The sequence below is a fragment of the Myotis daubentonii genome, chromosome 2 (assembly GCF_963259705.1).
Source record: "Myotis daubentonii chromosome 2, mMyoDau2.1, whole genome shotgun sequence".
Lineage (NCBI taxonomy): Eukaryota > Metazoa > Chordata > Mammalia > Chiroptera > Vespertilionidae > Myotis > Myotis daubentonii.
In genome coordinates this window covers 56,671,183-56,691,408 of record NC_081841.1, presented here as the reverse complement: position 1 = coordinate 56,691,408, position 20,226 = coordinate 56,671,183, and the positions used below count along the sequence as shown (strand labels likewise).

Below are 20,226 nucleotides of genomic sequence, written 5' to 3'. Positions count from 1 at the left end.
CCGCTCTTCCTCCCGAATAAAGCCCAACTCGGCTAACTGGCCATGCAAGACTTTGGAATAATCCACTTGGCCAGGAGAAGGGAAGAATGTTTGTAAATTTACATTTAATCGGACTTTGATTCCTAGTATCTTCAGTCATCAGAAACTTAATTGCGTTGTGACTTTAGGCGCAACGTAGGGGATCGATTCAGATAAAACTACTTGTACTCCCTTCCCTTTTCCTTACTTTGCCATCAGGCCCCACCCCCGGTTGCCAGGGTCACTTGGGCCAGCCCAGCCGCCCCGCCCCGCCCCGGGCCGCGCGCCGGCGGAGATTGGTCCCGCCGAGCGCGGTGGCGGGAAAGTCTGTGGCCGCGGGCTCCCCGGGGATCCCGAGGACCGGTGGGCAGCGGGTGAGTGAATGTGCGGATTTGGAGGACTTAAGAGAACTGCGTCCCTGCGAAGCTCGGGGCACTCCGCGAGGTGCTCAGTCCGCCTTCCCGCCACCGGGTTTAAAGGCAAAGGGCGGGGCGCGCACGCGCAGCCTCCCACCCTGCGTCCTAGGTGGGTGCCGGGGCGTTTCCCACGCGCCGGGGACGCTCCTTCCTTCTCCCCGCGCCACTCGGCACAGCGTGGTCCTCGTGGGTGGGTGGAGGTGGGGGGCTGTGATGGGATGGGGCTTGGAACCCCGAAGGCAGAATAGAGGTTCCTGGGCATTTCCACTGCGGAACGCCCATGCAGTTCAGACCCGAAAAACAGGGGTGCAGCTTGGTGGTCAGCGGGAGCAGAATTCAGAGGGCGCTTGACTTATATCTTGGGGTTTTTTTTTTATAGAATGGACTTCTTATCCCCTCCCCTGCGTTCCCTTGGGTGTAAAACTTGAGGGTACATACTGCCTCTGCGTGTGTTTGTTAACTAGGCGCCAGCCACTGATTAAGCTCCTTCCTTTGGGCCTCTCAATTCTTTACTCTGCCTTTCATGCTGCCACGAGTTACCTTCATAAAAAGTCATCTGGCCCTGACCGGTTTGGCCCAGTGGGTAGAGCGTCGGCCTGGGGACTGACGTCGGCCAGGTTCGATTCTGGTCAAGGGCATGTACCTTGGTTGCGGGCACATCCCCAGTGGGAGGTGTGCAGGAGGCAGCTGGTCGATGTTTCTCTCTCATCTCTCTCTCATCAGTGTTTGTAACTCTCTATTCTTCTCCCTTCCTCTCTGTAAAAAATCAATAAAATATATATTTTTTAAAAAGTCAATCTGGCCATTTGAGATTAAATTTAAAATCCCTCTTAGGCCACCAGCTTGCATTCTTAGCTGGGTGTCCATGGCTTTTCACAGTGTGGCCCTGACCCTGACCCTCAGCCTCATTTTCCAAAGCTCCCTAATATGTTTCCTGTCTCATGCACTGGACTCCCAGCCACGTGGGAAGGGTGTGCCTGCACTGTGCCCTTTCATGCCTTGGTACCTATGCTCCTGCTGTTCCCTCTACTTCAGCGGCTCCCAACCTGTGGGTCGTGACCCCTCTGGGGGTCGCCTAAGACCATCAGAAAACACATATATAATTACATATTGTTTTTGTAATTAATCACTGTGCTTTAATTATATTCAATTTGTAACAATGAAATTGGGGGTCACCACAACATGAGGAACTGTATTAAAGGGTCGCAGCATTAGGAAGGTTGAGAACCACTGCTCTACTTGAAGTTCTGGCCACTTCTCTGCCAAGTGAACTTCTGTTTCAGGACTGAGCTCAGTCATCCCTCTGAAAATCTCTATTCCTGGCTCTTCTAGGCCAAAGCAGTCACGTCTTTGTGTCCTTTAAGTACTGTACCTCTGCTACCAGTCGCACTGGTACAACTCAGTAAAATGTTTCTGAGTTCCTAACATGTACCTTGCACTGCACTGTGCTCAGTGCCAGGTGGACAGAGAGATGAATAGGACAGAGCTCCTGCCTTTAAGGAACTCATAGTCTGGAAGGAAAAACACGTGTAAATGAGTCTCTGCAGTTACAGTGTGACAGAGAAGCCTGCCTTGGCTTCCTCGCTCCAGGCTCTGGAGTGAGCTTACCTACTGCCACAGCTTCACTCACTATCCTGGTACATCCTGATGCGTCCACAGCGTCAGCCCTAACCGCTCCTTCCGCACCTTTGAGACTTGTCTACTTGGGTTCAGATGAGGGACCATATATTGAGCATCTACATTGTGCTGAACACAGTGATTCCTGATCTCAAGGAGTTTATATTATAGTGCAGTTGTTAAGGGGGATTGAGTTAGAATCACCCGATGAGCATTTTTAAAACACTCTTATCCAAGCCCTCCTCCCCCCATAAATTTTGATTCAATAACTAAACTGCAAATTCAAGGTGACTAAGAAGCAGTTCCTGCTCTTAGGGCATCTAAGGCTAATGGAGGGAGACAGACATTTTAATAACAATCTGTTTAAGTGTTCTGTACAACATGAGCTGATGCCATGATGCAACTCTATTATGTGGCACAAAAGAAGATGTCCATTCTGTCTGGAGGAGTCAAGAGGGGGTGCCATTTGGGCAGAGTCTTAAAAGATGAGTGAAGAGACGCCAGGGCCAGACAGAGGAATGTCTTGAGAGAGAAGCGTAAAAGCAGATAGATCATGAAGGACTCTGCATTGTAAACATTAGCGGCCACTGAAATTTTGTTTTGTATAGCAGTGCATGCTAATGGTAGACAATTCAAATAGTACTAAAAGGTACTGTTTGAAAGGTAAATATTTCTCCTGCAGACTCCCCACCCCCAATATTTCCAGAGACAATCACTATGAAGTTTTTTATGTATCCATTGGAGGATTTTAGGCAAGGTGGTTATATAGCCAAATCTGGTAACCATATTGTGGGTAGACTAAAGAGAACAAGACTGGAGGCAGAGAAAGCGGTTAGGAAGCAGTTGAATAATCTAAGCAAGAGATACTCAGGACCTGAAGTAAGGGGATGGACAGAGGTCGGATAGGAGAATTTAAGGAAGAATTGGCCTGAGTCGGTGACCTGTCGTATCTGGGATAACTCCTAGGTTTCTTCTGTGAATAACTGAGTAGATAGTGTCAGTTGCTGAAAGATCCGAACATAAGTGGAGACAAATTTGGGGCAGGGGTGTTCAATTTTGGATATGCTGAGTGTGAGATATACACAGGGTGTACAGGTAGACAGTGCTGTTCATTAGTGTAAGTGGGATGGCACCATGAGAGCTCAGGGGTAAGAGATACAGATTTGCTTGCTGATGGTTCGGAGATGGTAGTTGGAGATGTGGGAGAGGGTGAGTTTGCGAAAAGAGGCTGTGTGAAGTGAGGAGAAGGACTGTAAAAGTGCAGACCTTGGGACATCAGCTCTTGAGGAGCAGGCAATATGGGGTCAAAGAAAGGTGTGTGTTTTTTTAAGATAGGTTTTTACTGATTTCAGAGAGAGAGAAACATCAATGCTGAGAGAAAAATCATCAGTTGACTCATCTGCCTCCTGCACTCCTCCACTAGGGATCGAGCCCGTAATCTGGGCATGTGCCCTGACTGGGAATTGAACTGTAACCTCCTGGTTCATAGTTCGGCACTCAACCACTGAGCTACACTGGCTGGGCGGAAATGTTTTGTTTTATGTCAAGTTTTTTTCCCCCCAAAGATAGAAGATCTCTGAGCAACTCATGAGGATGGGGTCAGTATAAAGAGAAGATTGGTAACAAATGAGAAATGAGGAGCAACCAACTAAGGGACAGAATAGTGATTATCGGTCATACAAATGGAGAGCTTAGATTAGAAGCAAAGAAGTCAGGGTGGGCATTTGAAATATGTACTCCCTCTGTCCCATAATGATAATAGCAGTTGATGAATGTAATTTGTCCCATAATAATAGTAGCAAAAGAAAATAAATATAGAACGCAAAATTGATTATCAAAAAACTAGATTAAATTAAACAATAAATTAAAAATAGTACTCCTAATTTTTATTTTGAGTGTTAGAAATCAGTTTCTGGATTTTTCAATAATTTCGTTACTGCATTTTATTTATTTATTTATTTTTTAAAAAAAAATATATATATATATATATATTTTTTAATATATTTTATTGATTATTTTACAGAGAAGAAGGGAGAGGGAAGGGAGAGGGATAGAGAGTTAGAAACATCGATGAGAGAGAAACATCGACCAGCTGCCTCCTGCACACTCCCCACTGGGGATGTGCCTGCAACCCAGGTACATGCCCTTGACCGGAATCGAACCTGGGACCCTTCAGTCCGCAGGCCGACGCTCTATCCACTGAGCCAAACAGGTTAGGGCTTTTTAAAATATATTTTATTGATTTTTTACAGAGAGGAAGGGAGAGAGATAGAGAGTTAGAAACATCGATGAGAGAGAAACATCGATCAGCCGCCTCCTGCACATCTCCCACTGGGGATGTGCCCACAACCAAGGTACATGCCCTTGACCGGAATCGAACCCGGGACCCTTCAGTCCGCAGGCTGACGCTCTATCCACTGAGCCAAACCGGTTTTGGCTCGTTACTGCATTTAAATTTGTAGGTAGGATCCCTTGGCTGCGAAGCTTTGCTTTCCCATATGCGTGAGCTTAAAATTATTGGAGCCGTCGTTCTTCATTGCTTCCAGCATAACTTGTTGAAGTGACAGAAACGTATTATCCAGTATTTTGGGAGAAATATTATCAAAGGCTAACATGGTGCCTCTTCTGCTAAGAGGAATATGTCTAAGTTTTTCAAGTTTTTCTCCATAATTTTTGCATTTACGTCCACAGTTTTGTTTTTTCAGAGTCAACATTAGCATAAGATTCTCCTTAACAATTATTTTTGGAAGCACATTTCCAAATTCTTTTTTCTTTTTCTTTTTTTTTTTGCTCCCCACCCCTCTTGCTCCCCACCCCGCCTGCTCCGCACTCCCACATGTCCAAATTCTTGATATGGTCATTCTGTTGCACTTAAGTTGTTTTGCAGCTAACGTAATTGCACCTTTCTGCAACTTTTCCTTTTTCTTTTGATGCATCAAGAACTGGACAATCGCAACTCGATCTTTGCTTGAAAACTCTCTTTTTTTCATCTTTTACAACGGGTTGATATTCAACGGAAATAAAAAATTGATTTCAATCAGCGGATGAAATTAGAAAAATAGTTATAATTTGTAATAATTAGATTAACCTAAAAATTGAAAGATGTGTCAAAACAAATGACAGACGTCATGAAACATTGATTTTGATTGAAGGCTTCGCAATTTTGCGCTACAACATAACTTTCAGCTGCATTCGCCAATAATTCCCGTTTAAATATTCACTTGCTACTATTATTGTGGGACAGAGGGAGTATAATGTTTTTAGGCTTAGGTGCAGAGAGTTGAGAGAGGTCATGTCCGATGACCTCAGTTCCTAAGAGGAGGAGAGCAGGGAGACCAGGTAAGAGGTGTCGGGAGCAGTGGAGTACAGGGGCTTGAGGATAACGGTGAAAGTTAGAAACAGCTGCTCTTTGGGAAAAGAAAAGTGGGACAGGAACACTAAAATGATTTGCTGGGCGAGGCTGAGGGCCCTGCCCAGGTTGGAAACTATGAGTTTGCTGTGTATTGCTGTAGGGGATTGTGTGGTTTTCTTCAGCAAATCAGTGTCAACATTTAAGTCCAGGAATCTAGAAAGTAGAAGGTTGCATTGATCTGAGGTTGGAATCTTTTGCAGGGTAAGTGCAGTGGAAAAAAAAAAAAAAAAGCAGATTGAGACCACAGAGAGTGTGATATGTGTAGTGATACAATAGTAGGATATGTGGCCCTACTTTGTCTGGCCCCAATTTGATGATTTTTGTTTTTCAGCTCAAAAATCTTCAGTGACTCCCTCGTTTATGTTCTAAATCCTTGAATTGATAGACAAAGACAAGGTTTTCCCATAAAGCAGGTTCCAGCTTTGCTTTCTTTTGCTCTCCTGTTAGACTCATCTGTTCCTAGTGGCTCTCTGCTTTTGCTCTGGCAGTTCTCTGCCTAAATTCACCTCCTCCCAGCTTCCTGGAATGAATCCTATGCAGCCTTCGAAAGTCCATTTCTAATCACAGTTCCTCCGACAAAATCTCCTTGGCCACTGTATCCTGAAAAGAACCCTAGCTTTTCAGAATTTCTTTTTCAATGTCACTTATTTACAGCCCGCACCAAGTCTTTTACATCGTATCTTCTATATTATGTGGGGCTTATTTCTGAAGTTAAACATTTTCAGCACCACCGTTGCACTTGCACAACATCTTTTGCCTAGAAGGCTCTTCCATAGCATTTAGTGATTGACTATTGAGTCAGTAGATGGAGAGGAAATTAATCTTTTGAGAGCTCTTGCTTTGTGCTCACCACTCAGTAAAGTGCTGCATATTAGTGCTTCTGAAGGATCAGGTAGGGTTTCCTCCCCCCAAGTTGTTGCAGATCAGTACTTTTTTCCCTCCAGCTTTATAGAGATACTAGGGGCCCGGTGCACGAAATTCGTGCACTGGGTGTGTGTGTGTGTGGGGGGGGAGTGTCCCTCAGCCCAGCCTGCCCCCTCTCACATACTGGGAACCCTCAGGCGTTGACCCCCATCACCCTCCAATCACAGGATCGGCCCCTTGCCCAGGCCTGACGCCTCTGACAGAGGCGTCAGGCCTGGGCAGGGGACCCTCATTTCCCCCCATCACTGGTTCTGCCCCCAGCCCAGGCCTGATGCCTTGGCCAGAGGCGTAGAGGCCCAACACCCTCCGATCGCCTGATCGGCCCCTTGCCTAGGCCTGACGCCTCCACCAGAGGTGTCAGGCTTGGACAGGGGACCCCCATCTCCCCCTGATCACTGGCTCTGGCCCCCGCCCAGGCCTGAGGCCTCTGGCCCAGGAATCATGCCTGGGCAGGGCACCCCCATCTCCCTCTGATCGCTTGCTCCACCCCCCGCCCAAGCCTGACGCCTCTGACCCAGGCTTCAGGCCTGGGCAAGGGGACCATCATATCCCCCCAATCCCCGGCTCCGCCCCCCACCCAGGCCTGATGCCTCGGCCAGAGGAGTTGACCCTCATCACCCTCCGATCACCAATCACCGGATCGGCCCCTTGACCAGGCCTGAGGCCTCTGGCAGAGGTGTCAGGCCTGGGCAGGGGACCCCCAGCTCCCCGCGGTTGCAGGCTCCGCCCCTGCCCAGGCCTAACACCTCTGGCCTAGTCGTCCGGCCCGGGCAGCGGGGACCCGCAGCTGCAGCGGCCCCGCGATTGCGGGCTCTGCTTTAGGCCCAGGAAAGGGACCCCTAGCTCCCGGGACTGCCAGCTTCGACCGTGCCCAGCTCCCATCGCTGGCTCCACCCCTACTTCCTGCTATCACTGGCCAGGGCGGCAAAGGTGCCTGATTCTCCGATCATGGCTGGGGGCAGGGCAAAGGCGGCCCCAGGGCCGTCTTTGCCCTGCCCCCCAGCTCTTAGCTCCCCCCTGGGTTTCGGATCACTGTCAGTGGCAGGGGGCTTCTTCCTGCTTTCCCTTTCGCCTCCCTGCATTGTGCCTACATATGCAAATTAACCGCCATCTTGTTGGCAGTTAACTGCCAATCTTAGTTGGCAGTTAATTTGCATATAGCCCTGATTAGCCAATGAAAAGGGTATCGTCGTACGCCAATTACCATTTTTCTCTTTTATTAGAAAGGATACTAGAAGCCCGGTGCACAAAAATTTGTGCACTGGCGGGGAGGCGGGGGGGCGTCCCTCAGCCCAACCTGTGCACTCTCACAGTCTGGGACCCCTCGGGAGATAACCACCTGCTGGCTTAGGCCCGCTCCCCTGGTGGCAGATGGCACATCCAATCCCGCGGTGTCTGCCCCGTCTCCCCCGTTTGCAGATGACAGGCCCGGATCCCACGCTGGGGCAGGCAGCCAGCGGCTCGGGATCGCGCTGAGGTCCTTGTGGACGTTCAGGCTTCAAAAGCGTAGGTTTTCTTTCTCGGTTTTGTTTTTACTTCTTGAAATTGAAATGTGTTAAAAAAAATTTTTTTTTCTGCACCTTTTCGGGTCCCAGGGACCCCGCCATGCACCAGCTGTCCTTTCCCAGCTCGGTGCTCCTCCGAGCTTTTCACGGAGGGGCAACCTTTTAGGTTGCGGGGTGTGTTGAGAGAAGCCCGGCTTTCTGAAAGCTAGTGTTTGATTTGGGGATTTGTGGTCTGGCTGAGGAGCCCCCAGGGCCCACTCAGAACAGTGGGGGCAGCCACAGTGAGTGACCAAAGAAACCAGAGAAAAGTTAGGAGACAATAAACGGTTCGATTTCTAATTCCGCACGTTGCAGGAGCCGAGGTGTGCCCGGGATTTTCCAGGGAGAGAGTGAGTGAGTGAGTGTCCACTGCCCCTCACACAGCCGGCCACTTGGAGCGTGACTTTCGCCAGCAAGGACATGGACGCAGCCGCCTGGGCCTTGTTCCCGCCTTTGCAGATGCATGTGTGTGTGTGTGGAGTGGGGAGAAGCAATTAGGACCAGGAGGCGGGTGCGTGCTCTGGGGGTCATGAGGTCAGCAAGGCCTAGGTGCACCCACACGCAGGGGCTGCCGCCCAGCTGTTGGGGCCAGCAGGGAGCTGCGGCGGCCACCTGCCCCCCCCCCTCCCCCCCCAGGTAGCTGGGAGCCGGCGCTGCTCCGTGGCACTCTGCTTTCCCCACCGCAGGAGGTGCTGTTTGTCAAACTTGGCTGCCTTGGCAGGAGGTGCCTGCCTGCATGTTCTCACCGGGAGAATTGTTCCCTTTGCAGTCTTTGGATCTGGGCTCAGGAACCTTAGCCTCACAGAATGGTGGGGTGGTGGCGGGGTGAGTGGTGTGTGTGTGCAAAGAAAAGGGGTCTGGGACCCAACAGTGTCTGCGTTTTACCTGTGAATCCCACCAGGCCTCCCACCTTCCAGGGCAGGAGAGAGGAGGCCGCTGGTGCTCCCCATGCATTTGGGGGGCGGTGCCCAGTTACTTGCCTCTCGGTGTGAGCAGGACTCCGGCCTGGCTTGGGTTCAGTCACCACATGTCTCCGGGGGGCCCCTTGGCCACCGTCTTGGCACAGAGAGCAAAGGCGCCTTCCCTGGGCCTGACAAACCCACCCGAACGTGGCCTCCCCACCTTTGTGCGAAACTTCACAGGTTGGGGTGGCCCTTGCTTGCCCGGCCCACGGGCATCATAACCCCCGCGATGCAAGGCAAACCCAGGAGCACTTGGGGCCCGCGTCACTGACCCGGGGCGGGCAGGGTTTGCCAGTGCGTGGCTGTTCCACCCTCTCCTGCAATTCACTGCACTTCCCAGGTGCCTCCTCCTGGGATTTCCCTCTTCTCAGGCTCTCCTGGCCCCTGCGGCCTCCTTCCGTCCAGGGCCCGAGGTCCGTCCGGCTAAGGGTTTGGGGTTCTTCCTCTGGCCTCCCCTGTGCTTGGCGCCGACCCTGACCCCAGGTGGGAGTCAGGCTGGAGGCCAGTAGCCGCAGGCGGTATGAGCGTGACCCCCGGGCACGGAGGACGTGGGGGTGGGCTGCGCCTGCAGCTCCACACTGGCCGGGAGAGCACGAACCTCTGGCCTTAGGCACATTGGCTCGCATCGAGTGGCCTGGCCGCACAGCTTGGGCCTGAAGCCACCAGCCCTTGGAGGGCCCCGCGCCTGTCCGCACCCGTGCACCCCGGCCCGGGCTTCTCCTCACCGGAAATGCACTTTATTACACTTTGGAAGGCTGGTAGGATGCTCGCAGACTCCTCAGGCTCTGCTGCGAGCAGGAAGGGGCGCCCAGGAGTGGGCCCCCTGTCTCTGGTGGGCAGCAAGGGTTTCGGGTGAGGGGATGGATACCGCTTGCCTTCGCCCCAGCCCCCGGCCGCCCCCGGGTCGCATTGGGACCTGTCTCTGGTGGGCAGCAAGGGCTCGGGCGAGGTCATCGGCACCGCTTGCCTTCACCCCAGCCCCCGCCCACCCCTAGATCGCACACGGGAGTGGACCCTGTGTCTCTGGTGGGCGGGCGAGGGCTCCGGGGAGGCGATCAGCGATTGCTTTGACTGAGCCTCCACCCCCAGGTCACACATGGGGGCCTGGATGGCGGCTTGCACTGTCCTACCCTGCCTGCAGTATGCAAATTAGCCGCCATCTTTGTTGGCGGTTAACCGCCATCTTGGCTGGCGATTAATTTGCATATCTCACTGATTAGCCAATGGGAAGGGTAGTGAAGTTACGGTTAATTACCATGTTTCTCTATTATTAGATAGGATGATTGACAATATAAAGTACTTTTGTAAAATACTAGAACTGTTACTAGAAAATTTTTTCTAGCTTTCTGTATGAAAAAAAATACAGAAATGTAGGCTTTATTATTAGATTCAACAAACACTAACTCTGTTAAATTACTGTGAATTGTTAAATGTTCTAAATGCTTATGCTTTATTTTCGTACTTACCTTGATGCAGACTGCTAGTAGTGCCAGGACCAGCAATAGTCTGCAGACCATACTTTAAGTAGCACTGCTTGCCATGATCTCGTTTAAACTTCCCCATTTATTTTCTCAGCATACTGATAAGGAAACTGAGGTTTAGGTTAAGCCACATGCCCAAGATTACCAACTCAGTACTGGGCAGAACGGAAATTCAAAGGTCATTCTGTTACGGGAAGGGGAGCAGGCCCAGAGGGAGCCTGCCTCAGGCTGGCCTGCAGTGTGTGGGTTCTTGACTTCTTGCAGGAAAGATTTCATATGAGTCAGGTGATTTTAGAGGATGTTTATTAAAGCTGGGGACAGTGAAACCAGGAAGGGCCTAGGCTAGAAGAAGCAACAGGAGAGAGCCTAGGTGGGCTGCCTTGGCTCTAGAAACGTTATGGAAAGAAGTGAGCGAAGGCAGGGCTGCTGTCAGCTCACTGGAGAGTCAGAGAAAAGGGGGCCTTGGAGACAGGTTCAGGGTTAGCCTGGCAGGAGCTGCCGCTCTACATTGATCTCCTGGTTACAAGTCTCATGGGGATCCTTAGAGTTTAGAAGAAAGGAAATTCACTCAAAGAGGAGATTCGAGCGGGTGTGCTCCAAGGAGGGCACCTGCTGGCTTCTTTGTCTTGAGGGGTTTTATCCGCTTTCCAAAGGGGGCGGTTTTAGGGCAGGCTTCAGGGGAGATCTCAATGGAATATTCGTCGGCTTTTCCAGGTGTGCCCTTCAGGGTCGTGGTCTCCACTAACTGGTCATTACTCACTGCAGCTGGTCCTATCTGTTTTTGCTGCTTTTCTGGACCTGGAGCTGAAATACAATTGAGGCTACGCTGTCCAGGTAGCCCAGTTGGTTGGAGCATTGTCCTGTACACCAAAAGGTGTGGGTTCAATTCCCAGTCAGGGCACATATGTAGGTTGCAAGTTCGATCCCCCAGTTGGGTGCATGTGGGAGGCTACAGATCGATGTTTCTCTCTCACATCACTGTTTCTCTCGCTCTCGCTCTCGCTCTCTCCCTCTCTCCCTCTCTCCCTCTCCCTCTCTCCCTCTCTCCCTCTCTCCCTCTCTCCGTCTCTCCCTCCCCCTCTCCCCCTCTCCCCCTCTCTCCCTCTCCCCCTCCCTCACTCTAAAAATCAATAAAAACGTATTCTTGGGTGAAGACTCAAAAAAAAAAAAAACTACAACTGAGGCCTAGATGGCCTAGATCAGTGGTTCTCAACCTTGGCTGCACATTAGAATAACCTGGGAATCTTTTTAAAATCCTGATTTCTGGACCTCATCCTCCGGAAACTCTGTTCCGTTGTTACTAATGTTTTGGCCTCACCCAAACACTGCTGGGCCTAGATCAGGCATGTCAAACTCAAAGGCTAACACAGGCCAAATAAACAAGGTTTAAGTTTCTGTGGGCTGCAAAAAACAAAAGCTTCAATTTTCATAGAAACATAGGTTTATTTCTGTAGAGACATGCTGAATACAAAGGGCTGAAATAAATGAGTAATCATTAACATAAAATAATAGAACATTTTAATAAAAATTAATATTTTTTTCTTGAACATTAACTTACCAGACACTGAATAAGTGCACAGATTAATAAGCGTAACACAAATAAACCTACTTTTCTTGTTCTCCGAAAGCGAAATATTTCCTGTTGCGCACACCAAACAAGTCAGTCCAAGACTAATGACGTGGGCATTGGCTGCTAAACTATTCGCTGCTGGTATTAGTGGAGAGAAGGTGCACCTGCGGGTAAGGCGCGTCATGGAAATGAATGCAACACGGTTATAGTAATCAGTCATTAGCGAACGTCGTAGCTCATTATTAATAATGATGTATATTGGGCGGGGGGGGGGGGGGGGAAGGACACATGTAATACCCTTTGTAATACTTTAAGCAATAAAAAAAAAATAATAATGATGTATAACAGGATATTGTAAAAATGAAGTTATGAAATTTTGATTAAAACTGTTTCTTACCTATCGTTATATGCAAAAATATTCATTGTGGGCCACATGCAGGCCATGGGCTGCGAGTTTGACACGCTTGGCCTAGAGGTTATCTCTAGGGAGGAAAGATCAGGGGAGGTCTGAGCCACATGACCCGATGTGAAAGGTCAGCCGTTTGGACTTGCGATATGCCAGGGGAGGAAAGGCCGGCCAGGGGGTGAGTCTGGCACCAGTTTTGCCTGTTGCTAAGCATCTGGGGCTTTCTGCCCTGGTGACCTGTATCTGATGTAAATTGCTCGGTCAGGCCAGTTCAGCTGCCTGTCTCAATTTCCCCATTCCACTTGCTAAGGAATTTTCCTAGTTTCTTACTATCCTGCCTCAACTCTGTTCATACTAGTGATTCTCAAAGCTGGTTCTTCAAACAGGGTTGGTTTGGGGCAGAGTTTTTTCTTTGGTTTTATTTTGTTTTCAAGAAATGAATTTTCTCTTTTGAATTGTAAGTGTATTTAATATTTCATCTTTTGTTTTTCTTTGGTTCTTGCATTTTGAGGCCTGTTAATATTAATTTCAGATGAATATTGCTTCATCTGAACTACTTGGTACTTGGTAGGAAAAGTAACATCGCTTTTACTTATTTTATTTATTTATTTTAGTAATATTGCTTTTAAATATATTTTATTGATTTTTTACAGAGAGGAAGGGAGAGGGATAGAGAGTTAGAAACATCGATGAGAGAGAAACATCGATCAGCTGCCTCCTGCACACCCCCTACTGGGGATGTGCCCGCAACCAAGGTACATGCCCTTGACCGGAATCAAACCTGGGACCTTTCAGTCCGCAGGCAGATGCTCTATCCACTGAGCCAAACCGGTTAGGGCAGTAACATTTTTTTTAAATGTCCACATCTGCTAGGTCTAAGATGTTTGACAAAGTTGTCATCTGTGACGAAATGTAAAAATACAGTGTAATTAGTTTGTTTTTTTCATAAAATGAAATTTATCAAATTTAAAAAGCTACACTTTATCCTGAGGTTTTCATCCTTAGTTTTTTGGGTGTTTTAAATAGTGAAGCTCTGCCCAGTTGCTCAGTGGTTAGAGCGTCAGCCTGAGGACCATAAGGTCTCAAATTTGATTCCCAGTCAAGGGCATGTACCTCAGTTTGCAGGCTCCATCCCTGGCCCAAGTCAGGGAGTGTGGGGAGGCAGCCAATTAATGTGTCTCTCACACTGATGTTTCTTTCTCTCCCATCAATGTTTCTCTCCCCCACTCCCGCTCCTCCCTTCCATTCTCTCTCTCCAGAGATCAATGGAAATATCCTTGGGTGAGGATTTAAAAAAAAAAAAAAAAAAAAAGAATACATAGCAATTGTGTGGGGGTGTTTTTTAATAACATCTGTACTGTAATATAATTCAGTTTTGAATTATAACCATTTACCCACTATCTAATATTAGAATACTTTCATCACCCCAAAATAAACCCCATACATACCTACTACAGTGACTTCCCAACTCGCCTTACCCCAGTCCCTGGCAACCACTAATCTACTTCCTGTCTCCATGGATTTGCCTATTCTGAACATGTCATATAAATGGAATCATACAATAGGTGTCCTTTTGTCTGGCTTCTTTCCCTGAACATAATGTTTCAAGTTTTATTTACGTTATAGCATTTATTAGTACTCCTTTTTATTGTCAATTAATACTCCATTGTATAGATATACCACTTTTTTGTTTCTTCATCAGTTGATGCACATTTGGGTTTTTTGCACATTTTGACTATTATAAATAGTACTGCTGTATACTGCAAATTTTTGTGTGGACATATTGTTTCTCTCAGATATATAACTGGAAGTGAGATTGTGGATGATATGTCATATGGTAACTGTTTAACTTTTTTTTTAAAGGGGAGAATGATGATTTTTATTTTTTAAAATATATTTTATTGATTTTTTTACAGAGAGGAAGGGAGAGGGATAGAGAGTTAGAAACATCGATGAGAGAGAAACATCGATCAGCTGCCTCCTGCACATCTCCCACTGGGGATGTGCCCACAACCAAGGTACATGCCCTTGACCGGAATCAAACCTGGGACCCTTGAGTCCGCAGGTTGATGCTCTATCCACTGAGCCAAACCGGTTAGGGCTGTGTTTAACATTTTGAGGAACTGCCAAACCGTTTTCCACAGCGGCTGCACCATTTAAAAAAAAAAAAGGTTTTTTTAATCCTCACCCAGGGATATTTTTCCATTGATTTTTAGAGTGAGAGAGGGAAAGACAGAGAGAAATATCGATGTGAGAGAAACAGGTTTTTACTGATTTCAGGAGAGGGAGATAGAAACATCAATCAATTGCCTCCTACACGCCCCCTACTGGGAATTGAGTCAGAAACCTGACATGTGCCCTGACCAGAACTGGTGACTTCTCAGTGCACAAGACGCTGCTCAACCAACTGAGCCACACCGGCCAAGGCAGACCCCACTGTCTTGTCTGTGCATCAGGGTTAGCCTTTGAGGTCCACAGAAATACAAGAGTTTGGCTGTTTCAAAACTCATTTACTATGGGAGATAAAAAACACAAAGATGAAGGCCTGAGGAGGGAGACCAGAGGAGACTATAGGCTTTGAGTGAAACTCAACAGGTTTCTGCATTTCTATGGGTAGAAGAACTGAACAATAATATCTCAGTCTGCTAGCCCACCTTTGGGCTAGGAAAGGGGATGGGAGGGAACACTTGGAATGCAGCAGTGGCTGCCTTTGCTGTTTTTATTGGAAAGTAGCATTTCACCCAAAGAATTAAAACAATGAATTAACTTTATATTTAAATACAAGCTATATCTTTACTAGTAATTTCTGAGATCCCTCATCTCCTTCAGATCATTCATGTTTTTATGTGGTTATAGTGAACATTCTACTTCATATGCCCTTTTTTAGAATGGGCCTTTGAGTTTTAGTTTGCATAGTTGATTTTTATATTACATATTATTTATTAATAGTCCACAGTTTTCCTAGATGTCCCCCAGGTTTGGGATATCTGGGTTGTCTCCAAGGCTTTACCATTAAAGATAACTTACCTATAAACATCTTATTGGGGTGTTTATTGTCCCTCTCTCAGCCTGTTTCTTCATCTGTAAAATGGAGATATTTGTGTCTGTCACTTGGGACTGTTGTGAGATTCAAATCCAAGTATAATAATGCTATGAAAGCATTTTATAAACTAGAGTGTACTAGGAAGAGGTATTATTTTTGTTTTTGTTCAAGTGATTTCCTTTCTTTTTTAGATTATTTTCTTGGGTTATAGTCCCTGAAATGGGCTCACTGGTTCCAAAGAGTATGACTCATGATAATATGTTGACTCAAAATGAATTCATTCAGAAAATATTATATGTTCTCTGTATGTCCAGTTCTATTCTAGGCATAAGGACTGCAGCAATAAACAAAATAAAAGGAAACCTTGTCCTCTTGTTGGCCTGGTTTGGCTTTTATTGTATAATTAGTACATAATTATAAAAAATTTTAATTCCTAAATGTCAGACAGAAGAACAGGAGTATTCTGTAATAACATTTCTATCATTCTGAAGTGAAATGAGAAAAATAAGGGCAATTTAGAGTAGGGTTTTTTTTTGTTTGTATTTTTTTTTTTAATTTTAATTGCTTTTCAGAGAGAGGGAGAGGGAGAGACTGAGAAACATTGATCAGATGTTTCGCTTATTTATACACTCATTGGTTGACTGTTATATGTGCCCTGACCAAGGATCAAGCTCACAACCTTGGTGTATTGGGACAATGCTGTAACCAACTGAGCCACCTAGTCAGGGCTAGGGAAGTTTTTCATGAAGACTTGTTTATCAGACACCTTAAAGAAAGGACAGAGATGGGATTGTATCATACATACTTTATGTTAAACTGTTTCTTTTACGAAACAATGGTGTTAATAGATGTTAGAGGGGGTTTTAAAAAAATGTTTATATTTGTAATATCCCTATTATCAGTTAAGATAAGATAGTTTTCCCAGTTTGGAGGGATATATACTAGTACATGAAATCATAACACATGGGAACCACTGGTTTTAAAAAATATATATTTTTATTGATTTCAGAGAGAGAGAGAGAATCATTGATCAGCTGCCTCCTGCATGCCTCCACTGGGGATCAAGCCCGCAACCCAGGCATGTGTCCTTGACCAGAATCAAACCCGGGACTCTTCGGTCTACAGGCCAACACTCTATCCACTGAGCCAAACCAGCGAGGGCAGAACCACTGATTTTTAATTTAACTTTGTATTATCCATTAGTTCACAATGTGCCTTTTTGTAGCTTAATTGAATTCTCCAATACAATAACCACGAAAGAAGGGAGTAGGATTGGGGGCAGGGAAGACCTCAGACTACAAGGCAGATCTCACAGTCTCAGCCAACCCAATGGGAAACTCTGAAGCAAGGATTGCCTGGCTTCCTTGTTGGACAGGAATTTCTAGGCCTTATACCTCTGAGCTTCGTCATTAGCTGGGGGCTGCCAGGGAAGAGTAGGGCTGAGGTGGGTCCTGGAGGTGCTGTCAGCTAGCCTTATGCTTTGCAGCTGAATGGCATGCTCATTCTTGAAGGAAAATCTGAGCAGGCACCTCCATGGCTGCCCCAGTATCCTTTCCCTTATTTTTCAGATGAGGAGGCCAAGATAAACTCGGTGAATAATAGGCAGGTAGGCGGTGAAGCCAGGGCTTTGACCCCCCCCCCCACCCCCCTCTGACCACTGTACTGTTCTTTCTTTTACACCAAGAAACATTTCAGAGTTTTTCCTGGGTCAGGGCACATACAAGAAACAACCAATGAATGCATAAGTAGGTGGAACAACAGATCAAAAAAGGAATGGCATTTGAGCTGGGTCTTGAAGGTCAGATAAGCTTAGAACTTTTGGAGTTAAGGGAGGAAGGAGGACCTTACAGAAGGAGGGAATAAACTGAGCAAAGATATAGAGAGCGCGGGAGGCTCTATGTCTTGGAATATGTACCTTTATGAGGAGTAGATAGTCAGAAGAGGCAATCAAGCATGGATCTAAGAAGTGGGGGGTTGGATGGGTATGTGTGATGTAGATATAAGACACAATCAGTGGTCTAGGAGAGGAATCGGGCAGACAGAGTAGGTGAGTAGCTTCTGCTTAGCTGCATGCAAGAGAGTAAACTCTAAGTTTTCCGTCCCTGGCTGCTTTTTTAATAGTGTTTTCAGCAGGGAGGGCTGAAACTCCTGTGGGAGTTCTTTTATTCCAAGTCTAATGATTAAGCACAAGACTGCCAGCTTGCCTCTTGACCCCTGGCCTGGAAGCTTTACAATAGGTCACCTGACCCACTTATTCCTCTGCTTTTCCTGTTGCCCTCTGGTTTGGTCAGAACTGCAGGGGATCCTGGCAGGTGCTGCTCAGTGGTTGAGCAATGAACCAGGAGGTTGCGGTTTGATTCCAGGTCAGGGCACATGCCTGGGTTGAGGGCTCCATCCCCAGTGGGGGTGTGCAGGAGGCAGCCAATCCATGATTCTCTCTCATCATTGATGTTTCTATCTCTCTCCCCCTTCCTCTCTGAAATCAATAAAAGAATATATTTTTTAAAACTGCAGGGGATTATAACCTGAAGTCCTGGGTCTCTTACAGAACCTCTTCCCTTCTCACATTTGCAAGGATGGCTCCTTCTCTATCTGCTTTCCTCTCCCCCTTTTCTTTTGGTAGCCAGCTAACAGTAGCTGGGACCAATTTTACAAATATCTAATCTATACTTAGGATAGGTCTACAGCGGAGGAGGCAGCATACAGCGGGAGGGAAGCTGTGCCTTATTTTGAGGCGGGTGTGCTGACTCAGCATATTAATAACCAGCTCTGCTGATTGTTTAGTCAGCTTCCTAGGATGCCACTTGGAAAGACAGGGAAGCCCTTCAATGTGTGTGTGTGTGTGTGTGTGTGAGAGAGAGAGAGAGAGAGAGAGAGAAAATATGTACCAGTGGTCTGTCTGAAAAGCTGGACGTGTCTTTGAGGAGAGTCAGAGATTGCCCAGGTCCCAGGGCCTGCAGATCCCATGAGAAAGGGCAGCGAGAGGAAGTCTCCCTTCAGTCTTTCTGGTCTTTCATTGAGTGTTTTACTGGTTTGCTCTTGCTGGGCTGGACAGTCAGAAAGCAGGTTAGTACTAGGTAGGGGTAGAGGGCCAGCAGGCAGCCGGAACAGTAGACCACTTACACAGAATCGGGGCGATAACATCAGGCATTGAGCCGTAGTCCCGGACACTGCCCATGTCCTGGGGGGGGGGGGACTGGGTATGGAATGGAGAATGGTCTTTGTAGAGGAGGCTGCCACGGCTAAGAGCAGCATGGTGGATTGTGCCAAGGGGGCATAATTGATGGATATTTCCCATTTTCCACAGAAGCCGGTAGTGACTGTAATGTTTGTGTGTGTCTGCGTTATTAGTGTCGGGCTCTAAAACATCCGGAGTTCTGGACCTGTGCTTACTTGATTATCTGAGAGTTTAAGGATCTTAATTTTTAAAAAGTGGCATGCTTCAGAAAAGGAAGCTGGTTGTCCTGGGACAGTGACAGGAAACATCACCAGTCCCTGTTTGCTTCTTTTCCTCAGCGATCCGTTATCAGTGGTTCTCAACCTCCTGGCCCTTTAAATACAGTTCCTCATGTTGTGACCCAACCATAAAATTATTTTCGTTGCTACTTCATACCTGTCATGTTGCTACTGTTATGAATCGTCATGTAAATATCTGATATGCAGGATGGTGTTAGGCGACCCCTGTGAAAGGGTCGTTCGACCGCCAAAGGGGTCGCGACCCACAGGTTGAGAACCGCTGCGTTAGATGGTGGCTCCTACGAAGATGACCACAACTTAAGAGTAAATTTGTGGAGGAGAGTGAAGGAGCTTCATTTTTGCATTCTGGTGCCTCTAAATCAGATCCTAAGTGGAGTCACGGTGTGGTGCGATTGGGTTCTCTTCACTCTTGTGGTTTATAAGAGCTGTAACAGTGGAGGTGAAGGGGACTGGGGCTGGCAATATAAGGGAGAGGGAAGTTCATTCCCCGCTTCCCCCAAAAGGCTGCAGAGCTCTCAGGGTGAAAGTCTCCGAATTGGTGCCTTTCTCTAACCAACCTTTCTTTCTACTCGGTTACCTTGACTTTGAAACATACTGTTTCTATGTCAGATACAAGTGAGAGCCTGGGGCAGGTGCTTAATTCTTAGGCTTGGAGCCTCTTGGGTTTTGATCAGATAGAAACCTTAACTAAAAGCTTTCCCTAGGACTGGGAATAGCACTTTGCGTTCTGACAAAAGTGGAGCATTTGAGCTCCAGCCGGTTTGACTCAGTGGATAGAGCGTTGGTCTGCGGACTTGAAGGGTCGTCCCAGGTTCGATTCCGGTCAAGAGCACATACCCAGGTTGTGGGCTTGATCCCAGTAGGGGGCTTGAACCACTGATCGGGGGGCAGCCGATCAGTGATTCTCTCTCATCATTGATGTTTCTATCTCTCCCTCTTCTTTTGTCTCTCTGAAATCCATAAAAAAAATATATTTTTTTTAAAGTGAGCATTTGAAGATTTAGTTCAGAATACTCTGCTCATCAGAGCCCTGCCCTGTTCCCCTCTCCCTTTCATGGAGAGGATCCTATAATCATTACCTTTCCCTGTCTCTGCAGGACTCATCATTTTTATCTCCCCGGTCTCCACCTGCCAAACATCTCTGTTGGCTGCTCCACTGATGCACGATGAATTGCGAACTTCTAGCCACATGTAGTGCCCTTGGGTACTTGGAGGGAGACACTTACCACAAGGAACCAGATTGCTTAGGTGAGTGCCTTTTTGAGGAAACGGGTAAAAAAAAAAATTTGCTTGGGTTGAGTTCTATTGAATTTCTCAAGCCATGTGTATAAAAAGCACTTGGGCCTGGACGGAGCT

The 20,226-nt window shown here is 47.3% G+C and overlaps 1 protein-coding gene across 1 annotated transcript in view; it reads left to right on the top strand.

Annotated features, from left to right (window-relative positions):
* Positions 1 to 111: 111 nt before the first annotated feature.
* TIMELESS (timeless circadian regulator) overlaps positions 112 to 20,226 on the top strand; it is a 35,154-nt gene continuing 15,039 nt past the window's right edge. Inside the window, exons 1-2 of the mRNA XM_059683272.1 lie at positions 112 to 392; positions 19,968 to 20,118. Coding sequence (XP_059539255.1) covers positions 20,037 to 20,118 — 82 coding nt within the window. The 5' untranslated portion in view covers positions 112 to 392; positions 19,968 to 20,036. The remainder of the gene's footprint in view (positions 393 to 19,967; positions 20,119 to 20,226) is intronic.